General features: G+C 33.5%; 4 protein-coding genes across 6 annotated transcripts; 1 reads left to right on the top strand and 3 right to left on the bottom strand.

The window, feature by feature from the left end:
- The first annotated feature begins 2,145 nt into the window (after positions 1-2,145).
- LOC107419187 (ribulose-phosphate 3-epimerase, chloroplastic) lies at positions 2,146-7,357 on the top strand. 2 transcript variants are annotated; one of them, XM_048474036.2, is made up of 10 exons: positions 2,146-2,536; positions 3,696-3,810; positions 4,039-4,179; positions 4,265-4,378; positions 5,209-5,287; positions 5,869-5,978; positions 6,106-6,162; positions 6,455-6,524; positions 6,621-6,831; positions 7,120-7,357. In XM_048474036.2, exons 1-9 carry the CDS (start codon positions 2,421-2,423, stop codon positions 6,668-6,670), a joined length of 852 nt encoding a protein of 283 aa, XP_048329993.1. In that variant the 5' UTR covers positions 2,146-2,420; the 3' UTR covers positions 6,671-6,831; positions 7,120-7,357. The 2 variants fall into 2 exon arrangements, with proteins under 2 accessions (XP_048329993.1, XP_048329992.1); XM_048474035.2 differs by having other exon boundaries at positions 2,148-2,536; positions 6,621-6,726.
- A 1,370-nt stretch (positions 7,358-8,727) lies between these two features.
- On the bottom strand, positions 8,728-11,661 carry LOC107419192 (NEP1-interacting protein-like 2). 2 transcript variants are annotated; one of them, XM_016027933.4, is made up of 5 exons: positions 11,148-11,658; positions 10,293-10,471; positions 9,870-9,953; positions 9,270-9,428; positions 8,728-9,016 (listed from the first exon to the last, which is right to left on the bottom strand). In XM_016027933.4, exons 1-5 carry the CDS (start codon positions 11,248-11,250, stop codon positions 8,894-8,896), a joined length of 648 nt encoding a protein of 215 aa, XP_015883419.1. In that variant the 5' UTR covers positions 11,251-11,658; the 3' UTR covers positions 8,728-8,893. The 2 variants fall into 2 exon arrangements, with proteins under 2 accessions (XP_015883419.1, XP_015883420.1); XM_016027934.4 differs by lacking the exon at positions 9,870-9,953 and having other exon boundaries at positions 11,148-11,661.
- Positions 11,662-12,143: 482 nt separating this feature from the next.
- Positions 12,144-14,331, bottom strand: LOC107419199 (putative pentatricopeptide repeat-containing protein At1g74400). The gene has a single exon (XM_016027942.4). It carries the CDS (start codon positions 13,714-13,716, stop codon positions 12,292-12,294), a length of 1,425 nt encoding a protein of 474 aa, XP_015883428.2. The 5' UTR covers positions 13,717-14,331; the 3' UTR covers positions 12,144-12,291.
- A 179-nt stretch (positions 14,332-14,510) lies between these two features.
- LOC107419193 (pentatricopeptide repeat-containing protein At5g61400) lies at positions 14,511-16,990 on the bottom strand. Its single transcript, XM_016027935.4, has one exon. The coding sequence runs from the start codon at positions 16,840-16,842 to the stop codon at positions 14,908-14,910; it is 1,935 nt and encodes a 644-aa protein (XP_015883421.3). The 5' UTR covers positions 16,843-16,990; the 3' UTR covers positions 14,511-14,907.
- Between the last annotated feature and the right edge of the window lie 108 nt (positions 16,991-17,098).

Raw genomic sequence — 17,098 nt, 5'->3', positions numbered from 1 at the left:
CAATAATCTAAGTATATTAAAAAATAAAAAAAGAATAGGACAAAAACGAAAGATGAAAAACAAAAGAAAATAAGATATTTTGTCTCTTGTTTTGGAGTTTGAACAACAACTAAATATTTTATGGGTTTTATTAGATTAGCAATTTGACTGATGTTTTAATTATTTTTGTGATTAAGATAAACAGAGATTTCGAGGACCATGCTGGAAACAACGTTTGCCATTTTTGGCTTTCAAGTATTTCACTTCATTAATTTTCTAACTTCCTTCGCTACTATTATATTGAAAAATAAAAATAAAACCCTTCCTTTCCTACTTTTTATTATATATATTATATTTATATGTACATATACACATTTCTAGACATGCATCTTTTATATTTGCTTATATGTTATTAATTGGTTGTATATGTTTGAAGGAGCTTAATTTGAAATGTGGATGGCACACATGTATAAAAAAGGAAAGAAAGCTATTATAGCACATACTTAGAAATAGGTGAAAGACAAGTACAAACAAACAAACTTTGGGTACACTTGAAGATTTGATCAACTTAAATCAATTTTACATTTTCATGTCTACATATATATATATATATATATGTCTACATGTATATAATTAATATGGTTAAGTTATTTTTTAATTTACAATGAGCGATATAATAACCTAATAAATTGTATGAGTAATATAAATTAATTATTTAAAATTGAAAAATTAATTGACATTATTACCAACTTTAATAGTTTATTTTGCCATAATAAATTTGTATGTCTATTATATATAAATAGGCTGCATATTTTATTACTAATAATAACAAATTCAAGATAAAAATGGTTAATTTCAGTAGTTAAACATTTTTATCTATAGTTAAATAATTTGTTTTAAAAAAAAATAATAATAGATTCAACAATAAAAATATACATACCTATAATATTATAGGCATACATGCCGATTTATTGTAACAAAATATATATATGCAGAATTGTTTAAAATTAGATATGGTTTCATTTATACTACATAGCTTCTTCCTTTTTTGTGTATATTAATTACCAAAAAACATTTTTTTCCTTTTTTTTTTTTTTTTTTTTTTTTTTTTTTTTTGGTTTTGGTGAATGCGTAGCATCTAGTTCATGAGACGTTTCCCTATAAAATATACGCATATCTAGCCTTTCGCATTTCCCAAGGGGTGTACAACACAATGAATGAGATCACAACTTGAAGGCAGCCATTGAAAATCCTTTTGATCTTTATTTTGGTTATAATACATCAATTCAATACCACCATTATATATTTCATCACCCAAAAAAAAAAAAAAAAAAAAAACACAATTATATAGAACATCACCCGCATAGACTATCCAACAGACTAAATATTTATTACAATACATCCTTTTTTAGCTTGAATAACAAATAAATTAACAAAATAAAATATTTTTTTCTTTTTATTTTGTTAACATTATACTAAAAAGGAAGGAATTTCATGAAAATCAAAATTAAACTTGAATTTGAAAGTGTCTTCTTAATGATTTTCAACTAGATTAAGTTTATAAATACAAGTAAAATAAACAAAAAACCATTAATTGTCCTTGCTTTTTATTTTTTCCTGTATTTAAAATTCTATATAGAGATCATAAAGATAGGGTAATCCAAGTAAGTGCCAACTCCACATTTATATTTGCAAAATTGTCTATTTAGAATCCAATTTAATGACAGATTTTTTTGTTTTTTAAAACCAAGTTGATATGGAATAAAAGAAAACAAAAAAATATATATGCAATCAATAATTCCATTTTAATTCCTATCAATTTTGTTTCCCCTAAAAAATAATAATTTAAACATACATTATCGATACAGTCTACCAATATATTGAAAGTTAGGTGGTGACTTGTGACATTGTTACAATTATAACTTTGTATGTATATATCTTATTCAATTTCTGTTTTTTTTTCTTTTTTCTTTTTTTGTCTGTTCTGCAAGAAAACCATATGGAAATAATATGAAAACAATAATATTGCTTTGTAATTAAAAAAAAAAAAGTTTAAAAATTTTGTTAAATTTGTTAATTGTTTCTGCAAGAGGTATGGGAGTGAATATGAGAGGACAAAGCAAAACCAAAAGGGGTCTCTTACAAGTCAGCAATGATAGAGCTCCAACCATTGCAGATAAGAAAATCTCCACCAGAAAACCGAGGTGACACGTGTCACCACGCAACCATATTTTCCTTCAAATTTCTCCCATTGTTTTAGCGTCTTATGTTGAAGAATAGGTTGGTGGGAAGCAAAAGAAAGGAAAAAGAAAACGAGCCAGAAAAGAAAATTAAAAGACCAACCTCTCTCTCTCTCTCTCTCTGTCTCTCGCTCTCTCTCTACCTAACCGTTGAAGCCTCAAAGAAGACACAGAGCTCTTTTTGGAGGTAAAAAGAAGAAGATGTCAACAACTTCTTTGTGTTCATCGACTCTCCAGTCACAGATTAGTGGATTTGGTGGGGGTCTCAAGCTTCAAAAACCATACCTTTCACAACCCAGTTCGTTTACCATCACAAGGTATTGTTTTTTCTTCATTTCTTTTGTGTTTTTTTTTTCTTTTTTTCCTTCTGAATTTTCATTGGGTTTTTTGTTGTTTTCTTGAATTTTGAAGTTTGGGATTGGAAATTTTGTGTCCTTGGGTGGAAACCCAGTTCGGAAAATGTTAGAAAAAGTTGGGAAATTTGTTGGATCATTTAAGATGTTATTGCAAGGTGTTAGTTGGTGAATTCCACTCTGTGTTAGAAATTATTCAATATCGAAGGAACTGTTAATGAATTAGTATGCGGTTTAAGGACCACGTAAGAATTTAGATACTTCTTCTTGCTTTCTCTGATTGTAAATTTTTATTAAAATTTAAAGCGGGTTGGTATGTATTGTAAGAGAAAAGTTCTTGTGGGAGTTAGGTATTTGCTCTTCAAGCTCTGATGAACTGATATCTCGAACTTCATGCTTTGAGTGAAAAAGAAAATTCTTGTCATTTTAAAAGTTTGACGTAACTTGCGGAGTGGATATTCCCTTCTAATTGAAACATAAGAATATATTTAATAATGTGAGCTTTTAGTTGTTTGTCGTGGCTCATGGATGATTGAGAAGATGGATATATGGCTAGAACAGATGACAGTCCAATTCTTGATGGTCACTTATCTTTTTCTTGGTGACTAGGAGCCCTTCTAGACATATGGCCTGTACGACAGGATTTAGCCCTCTTTGCATGCCAGAAAACCTTCCAACCCTTGTTTGGGCAAAATTAATTCCACAACATTGATATGACATCTGGAGAGTTTACTAGTATGCTAGTGCTCAAAGTGTTGGGACACTTATTTTTGAACTTCTCATAAATTATGAGTTATAGTATATGTTTTACCACTTGGAAACTTTGTTTGTGGCTTTTGTTTAGTGTTCCAGAAGTAGTTAACCAAAGGAAAAGTTTCATTTTCTAGATACTATACCTGCTCATAAATCTTTGGTAGTATATCTGTATTATCCTCATGATTGAATGTTAACTCATTTGTAAACTTAAAAGAAAATCCTGCTTATTCAGGTTATGCTCTAGGTGATTGATTCTTTTACCGTTCTTTCCATAAAATAGGACTTAGCTTGGTTTTTTGAGCTTATTTGAGGAATGTACCTGCTAAAATCTGATGCATTTTTTATTCGTGTCTATGGATAATTTCAGGAAGAAATTTATGACTGTGGTGAAGGCTTCATCTCGGGTTGATAAGTTCTCAAAAAGTGATATCATTGTTTCCCCATCCATTCTCTCTGCTAATTTTGCAAAGTTGGGAGAGCAGGTTCTATTTTTGTAGCTTGTAACCATAACTCTAGTTTCTGTGCACATCTGTGTGTGGACACCTAATCAAATCAGTATTACTGCCTGATTTTATTTTAGTATACATTTGTTTCATCATTGTTGTCAATGCACCAACCTGAGTTAGATACTCTTAATCAGTTTTGCTGATTGCAATGAAATCTCATAAAGGTTTTCATGGGTGTTGGAGTTTGACTCTCACTTGATCTAGGTGAAAGCAGTGGAGTTGGCTGGTTGTGATTGGATTCATGTTGATGTAATGGATGGTCGCTTTGTCCCAAACATCACCATTGGACCTCTTGTGGTTGATGCCTTGCGCCCTGTGACAGACCTTCCTTTGGATGTGCATTTGGTATTATACATCCTTAGTATTTTTATTGGTTCTTTCAAAATTGGATCCACAAGAATCTTTCTGATTTGAAGTTGGAGCATTGCAGATGATTGTAGAACCTGAAAAGCGTGTGCCAGACTTTATCAAAGCAGGAGCTGATATAGTCAGTGTTCATTGTGAGAATTCTGCCACCATCCATTTGCACCGGACAATTGAACAAGTAATATTTTGATCATTCTATCTGATGTATTGTCTCTCAAATTAGCTTTTGATATTTTCTTTCTGCTGAGGTCTCATTAAATGTAGGATATGATAATGCCATGAAATGAATGTGGATCACATATCAGCAAATCAGTTTCATTGACCACTAACTTGATTAGGATTTCTATATTTGTTCAATTAGTTTGAAGTTAGGCAACAGATTAAATGGATAGAATTTTAGATCTAGGCTTCTAAATAATGTCATGTGCAATATAGAGAATGACATGTTTGGTTTTCAGCATTCTACCCGTTCCACAAAAAATTTTGATCTTTTGAATTAATATTGTCTTAAAACTATATGTTACTTGACGTATTATATATTGTACAAGGTGCAGTCAAAGGGTCCAATCCTAGAAATAAAAAAGAATGTTAAATTAAATCAGATCCTGAATGCAACTTGGAAGTGCTACTTAAAAGTTAGATTTCTATATGCTACTGTTCTTTCTTCATTCTTATAGTTTGCCATCCGATAAATTCTGGTGATTTCTTTGTAAAGAGTAAATGCCACTAAGAAAGACATGCTACAACAATGAAGTGTAACCTTGAGGGTATATATTAGAGCAAGCAAAATGATGCAGGCAATTTAGTCGGAATATTTCTGTTTGTTTGCTTGAAGCCTAAAAGCTTATGGTACAGAGGAAATACTTAGTGAACTACTTAAGTATTTGCCTGCTATATCTTTGACTTGTATGCTAAAATTTGGAATGTCTTATCTTGTTTCTATTGTGCGTCCCTTATCAACTGATTGTTCACTCCTCTGACAGCGATGTATCTTTTGTTATAATTCAGATAAAAAGTCTGGGAGCTAAAGCTGGAGTTGTCCTAAATCCTGGCACCCCACTAACTGCAATAGAATATGTCCTTGATGGTGAGAATGTCTTTGCATTAACTTACTACTTCAGAACTTTAGAGAAGTAGAAATCTGATTATGCCTTTTGGATGTTGAGAGGGTCCTTTCCTGTTGATTTAGACCTTCCTGCACCTTCATCCTTGTCCATAGATTAGGCTACAAGAAGTTTGAAGATATTGAATGTAACATTGTTTCCTTTATGTACCTTCTGAAGCAAGGAATTTGCATCTTCATGACATTGAATGACGATGATTGATATAGTAATTGCAGAACTAATGTTGGTTAAAAGTTGACAGCACAGGTTAGATGGTAGATGGAACTTTTACTACTGTAGATATTTAAATAAAATTGAAAAAGGTAAGACGTTTTAATTTGGTTATACAACTGTGGAAAAGTTTTTTGTCTTTTTTGAAACCCAATGATCTTCATGTTTGAAAGAGAGTAGTTCAAACAAAAACGATGAGTGATGTTTCATAATTACTCATGTGGTAATAAAAATCAATATCACATAATAACTCATATAGTAATGAAAACCAAAATTATTTGGTTTTCATCTGTGCAAATGAAATGAAGTTGATCATCTCTTTCGCATGCTGCAGCGGTTGATCTGGTTTTGATTATGTCTGTGAACCCTGGGTTTGGTGGGCAGAGCTTTATCGAGAGCCAAGTAAAGAAAACCTCTGACTTGAGAAGATTATGTGCAGAGAAGGTATAATCTCCAACTCATCTATAGTTTTTTTTTTTTTTTTTTTTTTCTCTCTCTCCTTGGTTGAAACTTCAATTTATATATCTTGAATGTACTTAACAGTTGTTCTTAATTTGATTGTTTATTGCAGGGAGTGAATCCATGGATTGAAGTGGATGGTGGAGTGGGTCCTAAAAATGCATACAAGGTCAGAGGCTTAAATGTTAAATGTTTTTTGCCTTTGTTAACCAGAAACTGGAGGAACTCTCTTCCAGATAAGCGGGTGTCCTTAAACGTAAACATAAAAGGCAAAATTGTCATTTTTTTCAGTGTCCCTTGTCCTCAAACTTATAGCATCTATCAGTCACTTCATTCTTAACAGATAGCATATTGACTCCTTGAACTGGGATAGATTTTTAAAAATTACTCTATAAGAGGATGCCACAATGTCTTTCGTTTTAATTTTAAATTCTTAAATTTCTATCTATTTTTCTTGGCAGGTTATTGAGGCTGGAGCTAATGCTCTTGTCGCTGGTTCTGCTGTCTTTGGTGCTAAAGATTATGCTGAAGGTATAGTCAATGGAAACCCTTTATTACCCAAATAAGATCTGTAACCTAGAAGAGTTAAGGTACTTATATAATTTATTGGCTTAAATTGACTAACAGCTATACGAGGAATCAAAACCAGCAAAAGGCCGGAAGCAGTTGCAGTGTGAAATGTCAAATGATCCTATTATTTTCAAGTTATGATATCTCACTTATTCATTGCCATGTAAGTTATCTTCTCATTGAGTTTCATATATGATTTTCATGTGGTGACTGGATTCCAGAAAATGATGCAGCATTCTAAGAAATCCTCAAAACAAATGACATAAAAGTAAGCATGCTGAAGATGTTACTAAATTTCCATCAATCATTATAAATCTGCATGATGCACGACTATGAATATGAATATAGACTATTTTTTAGTAACTGTAATTCTAAGTAAATTGAAGATGTTACTAAATTTCCATTAATCATTATAAATCTGGATGATGCACAACTATGAATATGAATATCGACTATTTTTTAGTAACTAATGTTCTAAGTAAATATTGTGAGCATGATTCTGAATGGTTATTGAATTTAGCAACTAATTATTATCAATTTAACATTGTTTTTGCAGATAAGTATGCATGAGTTGAAGAGCTAGCGATGGCAACTTGTAATCTGATATGCTGTCAATGTCTGCAGCGTCTCATTTTGTTAGAGATGAATTAATAATAAATCATGTATGTAGTAAGATGGTCTCCATGACCATGCTTTGTGTATGATAATCATTTATAGGGATTCAATGATTTGAATTTCAGGCCTAATTTTCTGTAACAAATGATTTCAATCTATATAAAGAATGTTTTTTTTTTTTCTCTGTCTCCCTTTTCACTTTTTCTGTTTGTGTGAAGCTAATTAGGATATGAAAAGTGTTTTAAAGAACATAATATAAATAGAAATGCATTTGTTCTACTTTTGAGTCAAAATGTTACCATCCTCTATAAGATACAATACCACGCTATTCTGTCTGCAACATCTGATTCAAATTACCGTTCCTACTTTTCTCCATACAATCAAGTATAATGAGCTTTGAAGCTCAAATGAAGATCAATGTTTTTTTTTTTTTTTTTTTTTTTTTTTTTTTTTTTTTGGTGAGAATACAAAGCAACCATTTATCGCTCACGTTTCATTATGAAAAAGTAGGTCTTAACCAGCAGAGGATATGCATTGATCTAAGCGGTTTTGCTTTCTATAGAGATGGTCCATAAAAAATAAAACACCAACTTTTGCTAAGAACTAAAACACCACCTTTTGCTTTGAACCCATCAATCAAAGATCAAAGAGTGACTTGAACAGAAGAACGAAAGAGAGAATTTGGGTTTTAAAAAAAATATATATATATATATCATTTAGATATATTTCCCAGACATAAATTAATTTGACATTAGGTTTGTACATCAATATATAAACCAAACAAAATAATTTTTTTTATTAAATATAAAACAGAAGATTAATTTTAAAATTTGTAAAAACACTTAGGGAAAAAAAAACAAAAACAATAATGGTAGATTACCAAGTTTATTCATCAACAAATGATGTGGCAATATTAAATGTTTTGTTTGGTTTTCATTTACCCATCAACAGGCACCAAAAAATTTTACCTAATGATAGGACAAAGATTTATCTTATTAATTAACAAAATATATATAGTTTAAATATCAATAAGTAAATAAGGATAACTCAATACAAAATAATAAAACAATACACCATCAATATATATAATCTAAATATCAATAAACTACTCGGTATTATTGTTTAAATTATATGGATTTTTCAACACTAATACATTGCCACATCCTCAAGGATTATTATTATTGCTATCTTTTTTTTCTTTTTCTTTTTTTTCAAGGATTGTAGGTTTCTCGAAAATGAGAAAAGATGTCATCCATCAAACTTGCTGACAATAGTTTCTGATAAAGTTTGGTACTTCGTGTCTATAAGATATTTTTGTATTTAATCCTAAATTTAACTTTTAGGATCATGAAATTATCTCCCGTTTTTGAGAAGCTGCTCAAGTACATAACAAACAATAACTAAATAGAACATCTTTTGCCAAGGAAGCAACTTTCTAAATTTAAACCACCACAGTGTGCATTGCCAATATTGAATTCCATCATCGAAGGGAAAACACAAAAAATTAAAATAAAATAAAATAAAAAACCATGCCTGAACTCACTTTCGATGTAGAAAATGCATGACTATTGATACAAATTTACAGAAAGCTTCCAACTACTGTGCCTAAACTGGAACAAAGTCATGAAAATTTACAATGAAGCAAATATACTACACTAATGGAGCTAAAGACATCTTGAAGATAGCTACAGGCGTATGGCGTATTTCACATATTTCTACACATACTGTCTGCATAAAGGACATGAACCATGTCTTACTAGCCACTTATCCACACATGCCAAGTGAAATGAATGGTTACACCGTGGCAAGCACCTTGCAATCTCTCCTACTTCTAGGTCCTGTAAAAACCACATTATAATGGAATAGGTTATTGCATAAATAATTGATAATTAAAACAAGGGAAAGTGTCTTTTTTGTTTATGTTTAGATGCAGTGAATATTGATTTTACGTATTTAAATTGGGATATCAATTTTCTTTTATGCATTCTCTCTTTCATAAAATGAAAGTCAAAATTTATGAATATGCTATCATCACAAACACAAACAGCTATAAGAATAAGAAATTGAAGCCTTCATAAAAATGATTATGACCTGCAAACATATTGTACAGCAGATACTCTGAGCCGCATCACTTTCTTCCAAAATCTGATGACTTGGCAGTTTGTTCAACACATCCACTGACAACCCTCTAGATACAACTCCCCCGTAAACATCATGAATGTCGTCATAACTAATATTGGTAAAGCTAACCTGTTTATTGCAACAAAAAATAAGAAAAAGGAATCAAGAGAAGAAAAACATATTTTCATTTCACAATCTCTTTTTTTTATAACTAATATTCTCTGAACTCGATACACCTACTCCCTACTGGCTTCAACTTTCAGGGTTTAGAGTACCTTAACAAGGTATAAGAGTATCATTGTTTAATTGATCATGTGTTATGTTACATAAGTTCGATATACAATGTTGGAATCAATTCTTAACCGCTTAAAATTTTTGGGATTGATGGTAACTTTACATTCATGAAGAATGTGACAAGATGCAACCTAAAAAACTGACTTCAGAAGGCGCCATAGAGAGAGAAGTCATCTCACTACCTTCCAACTCTATGGGCATTTGAATGTGCAACAACAATCCCAGATGCTTCATATGACATGAAGAAAAAGTAGGAGCAATAAAAAGGGTAAAAACCTGCCAATGGGCATTAGTTAGCATTGCTGGTGTAAAGTGTTCGTCTACAAACCTCCCACGTAGAAGCTCCTCTGTAAAATCCGCCTGAACCCAAAAGGTAGAGTATTGGTCTATGTCTAGATAATTAAGATGAGACTACCACTTAGGAAACTGATGAACACTGTCATGCCATACTATAAGTGGATAAAATTGAGATGATGATCTTCCTACAAAATGTTATTTGGAAGTTCAAATATCTAGTTGGCTATAAGTAAACTAAACCCCACGGTTAATGCTCAGATTGGTTGAAAGATTTGTTTTTCAAATTATGGCCTACTTCTATCAAAAGAGGCAGATAAAGTCCAATCTCTTGGCAAGATACAAATCATAACTGTGCAAACAGAAAGCAAGGATAGGAGAAACCAAAGCGCCTTATATACTAACCATGGATGATGAGGTTCGTGAGCCAGATCGATCCAGAAACAAGTAAGCTCGGGAAGCCTCAAAAATCTCAACAGAAAGTACAGCCCCAGCAACAGCACCCAGTCCAGCTCCCCGGAGAACACCACTATCGGAAGCCTTACCAGCAAAAGCACCAGCAATAGCTCCGGTAAAACATCCAGCTGCAACACAACAGAATAGAGATCTCTCAGCACACATGGAAAACAACCCTTAAAAGTACAATTATATAAAAACAATTAAATAATGCAATAATAGTACTTGCAGCAACCTTCAACCTGCCACAATATATGAAAAGACTAGAAATCCGTATCACCCAATTTAATGAGTCACAACTAACATGCATTCAATTATTGAGAAATATAAATCCTTACCATCATGATGGAAGGTAACAAATCAAGCAAGTTATAAACGATATCCACGATTGGATTTCCATGTTCCACATTTGAAAACCAGCTGAATTTCTTAATTAAATCCATCATTTCTTGTAATTCATCTACAAACTACATCAGTCCTTAAAGTTGACAAAGTGTTGTTCGTCCAAAAAACAAGATTTATAGAATCACTGAGCAGGACTTAAAAGTCAATTTGTAAAGTTGACTTTAAAAACAATGTCTATATTCTCATCAATTCCTCATAGACCTATAGATCCTGGTCTGTTGCTCAATCTTGATTGTTAACAAGAACCATAAAACCCAAAACAAATTTCACCTACCTACTTCAAGAAAACCATAACCCCACAAGCTGGAAACAAATTTCACATAGAACCCACAGCCTAAATCCATGCATTCTCATTGAAAAACCACTACAAATTCAAGAAAAAATAAAAAAATCAGTTACCGAGAGCAAAGAGAAGAATCACAGTGCCAGTAATGACGGAGACAATCAAGCGTGCAACACGTTTGACAATTCCACACCCTTCAAAACCACCACCGATATCCATAAGCAGAAACTAGATCAAAGAAACTGGTAATAAAGAATGTGTTGCAGCAATGGAATAAAACTTCCATATACATATATATAAATATATATATATATATATATCAAGGATCAAGAAGCAAAAGAATGGAAAACCCAGTTCATAACTTAGGAATTTATATAAGGAATTGGATAAAAGATCAATTTTTTTTTTTTTAATTCTTTTTCCCTTTTTCTAGATTTTAGGGTACCAGAGGTATTCGGGATTTGAGGATAAGAAGAAAAGAGATTTGGGGGAAATATTTGTTGAAGGGAAACAGATGCGGAGATTTGAAGGCTGTGTTCAAAAGGCAAAGGTCACAGCTTTGACGATTTAGAAATAATATTCAAGGAGACCCACTCGTTGTTCATTTTCTTTTCTGTTTATCTATTTATTTTATCTATTTTTGGTTAATTTTGATTTTTCTATGACCTAAAGATTGATTTCGCTTCATAAAAAAATTTAAAAAACAAAAAAATATATTGATTGCGTTACGACAAAAAGTAAGAAAAAAAAATTGGATAAAACTGTGACAAAAATGATTTATTCTCTGTATTTTGAATGACAAAAATTATTTATTCTCTGTATTTTGAATGAGTCTCAGTTTGTTTAATAAAAAAAAATATAGATAATAAATTGTTCAAGATATTTGACAGGTGGGTTAGCAACCAATTTGATATTTTGAGTTTAATTTTAAGGGTGGAAATTACAGCAGTTAAAAGTCTTTAATAGAAAAATTGAAACTTGGACAAACTTGAATATAAAATTTTGCAATTATCCCAATTGAATTAATAGATATATGTAAATAAAAAAGTTGTCGAAGTTGTGACCTTGTGTTTTCTTATATTATTCCCTGTTTCATCATCAAATGTCAGACATGAAAATGTTAGGCATTTATTCACCAAAAAGGAAAATTTTGGGCATTTATACAATTGGAGATGCTCTAAGCTTAAGAATAGATGCTTGAACAATCTTATAGATTATAATAATAATAAAAATTACAATTCAAAGTACAACATTTTTGTCTTAACCCTCATTTAGGCTTGAAATCTGTGGAGAATATCCATAAGCTTTCATGCTGATAATCAAGTGCTTGAGAATCTCATATATTTCAGTCCTCAAAGTATGATCATCATCTGAAGTAACAAATTCAGTAATGGAATTTCCAACTTCAATTGAACTGCAACCAGGAGACCTTCTTTGCTTTATCTGATCTCTTACAATTTTCTTCCTGTCCCACATCCCTTTTGAGGCATACAAGTTGGACAAAGCAACACTATCTCCAACATGGCCAGGTTCCAGCTCAAGCAATCTGCTTCTCACTTGTGCACCAAGTTCAATGTTTCCATTCAGGCTACATGCTCCTAGCAGTGTCCGCCACACCACGGCATTTGCCCGAACTGGCATTTTGAGAATGAAGTCATAAGCTTCTTCTAGGAGTCCAGCTCTGCAGAAGAGATCCACCATGCAGCCAAAGTGTGAATCTCTAGGCTTTATACCATAATCCTCTGTCATGCTTCTAAAATGCCTTTGCCCTTCTTCCACCAACCCTGCATGGCTGCAAGCCATTAAAACTCCTATAAAAGTAACATCATTGGGGACTATCAAAGAACTTCCATGATCATTATAACTCTTTTTTTGTTTTTTTCTTGTTTCTTTCATTTCCGCAAAAAGCTTGAGAGCTTCTTCTGCTTGTCCATGCAATGCATGACCCACAATCATCGATGTCCAACTTGTAATATCCTTTTCCTGCACTGTATCAAACAATCCCCTAGCAGCTCCAATGTCCCCACACTTTGCATACATGTTAATAAGAGCATTCTTCAAGCATAGATCCGTGTTAAGTTGATCACTAAGACGAACATAACTGTGAATCCTTCCTCCCATTTCCCGTGCTCCAAGATCAGCACAGGCAGAGAGAGCAACAGTGACTGTAACTTGATCGGGTTTAAGATTGTCCATTTGCATCCGTCTAAATAGCTGAAGAGCTTTATTAGGCTTCTGGTTATCAACATAAGCAGAAATCAAGGCAGTCCAGCAGACTATATTTCTATTTGGTATTTGATCAAACATTAGGTGTGCATCAACAAGATTACAAACTGCAGAGTACATATTTATAAGAGATGTTTGGAGGTGAATAACAGATTCAAACCCAAATTTTATCAAAAAAGCATGCAATTGTTTTCCTACAAGTAAAGAAGATTTCTGGGTGCAAGCTTTGAGGACAAACAAGAGAGAATAGCTATCTATTGTAGAAAGACTGTTTCTCACCAACTCTCTAAAAAGCAATATGGCTTTGCCAGTGCAATTGGATTTAATATAACTCTTAAGCATTTGGTTTGCTTTGGGTGGCTTAAGGTGGGCATGGTGTATGGTTTTATGTAGATGATATGAGGCAAATAACTTTGCTACCTTATTTTGGACCAAATGGAACTTTCTGAGGAATCTCATGGTCTGTCAGTGCATTAAAAGCATCGTTATTTATACTCTAAATGGTCACTCTGAATTTAATAGCAGTCTTGAAATGCCATATGGAGTTGGTCCCAATCCGAAGGGCGTACTATATGTCTAAAGGCTATGGATACAAATGATAAGGGCCTTAAAGTAGACCGTAGAACTATTCCTTTAAGCAGAACTTAGCCTAGGATATGCTACAATACATGTTTCTTTTCCTTTAAAACTTTATTATTTTTGGTCTGGAAGTTACAAGCACATGCAATATAAAATGCTTGTGAGCACATGCAATATAAAATGCTTATGTCAGAGTAAGAACATTTTAAAACTTTATTTTTTTATTTTATTTAAAAAAACATTTTAGTAGGCTTTCAAGAATTAAAATGGAATTCAAAAGCAGAGCACCTAAACTTTGAGACCTATATTATTATTTGCATAATGGTCAAAGGGGCTGATTGTACCATATATTCTTTGACAAGATGAGGAACAATTGCGGGGGAAAAAAAAAACACAGGTTTGGATCATTACTGGTTAAAAAAGTCTTTTAACATTTTCGTATGTTCTGAATATCAAATACTGAATGTGCTTCAACCAATTTAAAACATAGAATATACACTGTCATTGGTAATACTCCAGCTTCTGCATTGTGACAATAAGCTGAGATATTAAGTGTAAAAGAAAGATTATTTTGTTTTAGGGACTCTGGGTAGCCATCCTCCAAAAGAATTAATATAGCAAATCATCAGGTCAAAAATCGTACCAACTTTAGCTGGCTTACTTTACAAAAAATGTACAGAAAGCTCCTGAAATATGATTAGTCAACTTTTCATATGGTTTATTTATGTTGCCTGTCGATCAAAATGCTAGAAAGCTTCTTCAGGCTTGTAACTCACTCACAAGAATTAGCATGGCAATCTCTTGGTGATGCCACTGCCCATCTCAACAGAGAGAAATGATTGTAGCCTCCTCGTCCATTTGTGGAGCTAAGCCCCAATGGAGGACCTAATTCATTTGTATCTTCTTATGAAATGTCTTAGGCCATTCAAAGAATCTATATCTTCCTGCTGATAATATTGCTTGTCCAAAGCTTGATATATCATCCCATTCCTTTGCCTTTTACAACCACATTAATTTCCTGCTTTAGATTCTCCCAATTCAACACACCTAAGCCGGCAAAAGAAATTCCATCTAATCATTGGAACACCTGAGGAATGATTTTAACTCTACATTTGCTCTATAACCCCGAGTTAAGATCAAATCTAGAACTGCATTTGGCATGATACCTATCTTTATCATATCTGCATGCAGCAGCATCACATTAAGTTTATGCTTGGCTTGGAATTGCCCCTTTAGAATGACAATGTAAGTGAGGACATCTGGTCTTAAACCATAGCATCTCATGTCCGAGAAAAACTTAGTTGCCTTGAAAATCTGGCCATCTTTGCACAAACCTTGAATTACTGCTGTATACAGCACATGATCTGGGGAGCAAAAGCAACAATCACTTTTGCTGCCTTCACTAATTAAAGGGTTTGATCTAGTTTTCTCCAAGAAAAGTTTGATTGCATCAGAAGTTCTTCCATCCTTAAAGAGCCCATCTATTAAGCAACTAACGGTTAAAAGATTGGGGGTGAGGCCTACCTCTAGCATCTCTTTCTGCAGCCTTAGAGCCTCTTTCATGTTATTATTTTTACAATGCCCGTCAATCAAAGCAGTAAAAGCTACCACATCAGGCAAAAGGCCCTTAATTACCATTTCTGAGTACATACCCATCGCAGCGTTCATGTTCCCTGTCTTGCAATAACCATCAATCAATGTAGAGAAGGTAATTACATTGGGTTCTACACCATTTTCCGTCATTTGAGAACACACCTCTAGAGCCTTCTCTAAATTGCCTTCTTTACAGTACCCATCAATCAACGAATTATATGTCACAGAATTTGCAATCACACCTTCTTCGTTCATTTTTAGCAACAAGCCATTTGCTTCTTCAACTCTACCCACAACACAGAGCCCCTTAATCAGTATGTTGTAAGTGAAAACATCTGGTGGAATTCCATGCTTCTCCATCTCCAAATAAAATTCCATTGCCTCATACAACTTTTCTGCCTTACAGTGTCCATCAATCAAACAATTAGACACAAATATATTAGGACGAACACCAAACTTGGCCATAGATGCAAAAAAGTTCCTCGCAGTTGTAAGTTCACCTACTTTGCACAGTCCATCAACTAGTATACCAAATGTTACAACGTTTGGCCGCACTCCATCATCTAGCATATTGCGGTATAAGGCAAGGGCTTGTTTGATATTGGCCAATTTGCAATACCCATCAATCAAAGAATTGTAAGTATACAAATTGGGCAGCACACCGGCTTCCCGCATTGCCTCAAACATACTTTCTGCTTCCACCATTTTACTCTTACTGCATAATCCATGAATAAGAGTTGTATAGATTACAACCGTCGGATAAATCCCTCTCTCACCCATTTCATCAAACAACTCACGGGCATGCAAAACATCACCTTTCTTGCAACAGCAATCAATCAACACACCATAGCTTACCACATTTGGAGAAAATCCGCGAGAACCCATTTCCCTGTAAAGCTCCCACATTGAATCAAACCGAGCCACCTCGACCAACCCACCCAATAGAGCATTGCAAGCCTGAATCGCGGGCAAAGCTCCGATCTTGTGGTACACCCACAAGCCTTCGTCGACCAGACCCATCTCAGATAAAGCAATGATCAAACTTCCAAACACGTTGGGAGTGAATCTCGAGCTCTCTAAGCGGCTAAGGGCATTGAATGTCAGGTGACAAGCACGACGGGGTTTGCAGAACTTTTGGAGCTCAAGGATGAGGTCTTTCAGCAAGTACCGTGCTTTACAGTACAGCTTAGCCCCCACTAAGAAATGAACGATCGCTGAATAAAGCTGGGGATTTGTTCTGGGTCCAATTTGGTTAATTGCGAAATTGAAGGACTCGAGGGCTTGCCTTGGGGTTTCGCAGTTGAGTATAGTATTTGTCAAATCATTTGAAGAAGAAGAAGAAACTGGTTTTGATAAGGTGGGTGAGTTCCTGGAGCAGAAGGGTATGTGTTTTGGCGGCAAGAGCTTCAACATTTGCGCATTGCTCAGATTAGAGTTTTGCAAAAGCCTCTTGGTCTCTGACCCGACCCTCCTATCAACCCTAGTTTAATGGACTCAAAAACACAAAAATGCACTTTCTTTATAATTTCCAGTAATTACCAATCCCATGCCTGTAGTTAGATCCAATTGTTAAATTATTAATATTATTATTTTTTTGAAAATATTATTTAAAATAAATGGGATTCTTTTAGAAAAATATAAATAAAAAAATTTACTGAAATATGAATAA

Source organism: Ziziphus jujuba, chromosome 2 (assembly GCF_031755915.1).
Source record: "Ziziphus jujuba cultivar Dongzao chromosome 2, ASM3175591v1".
Classification (NCBI taxonomy): Eukaryota; Viridiplantae; Streptophyta; class Magnoliopsida; order Rosales; family Rhamnaceae; genus Ziziphus; species Ziziphus jujuba.
Note: the sequence above shows the minus strand (reverse complement) of the source record. Positions and strands in the feature narration are given on the sequence as shown.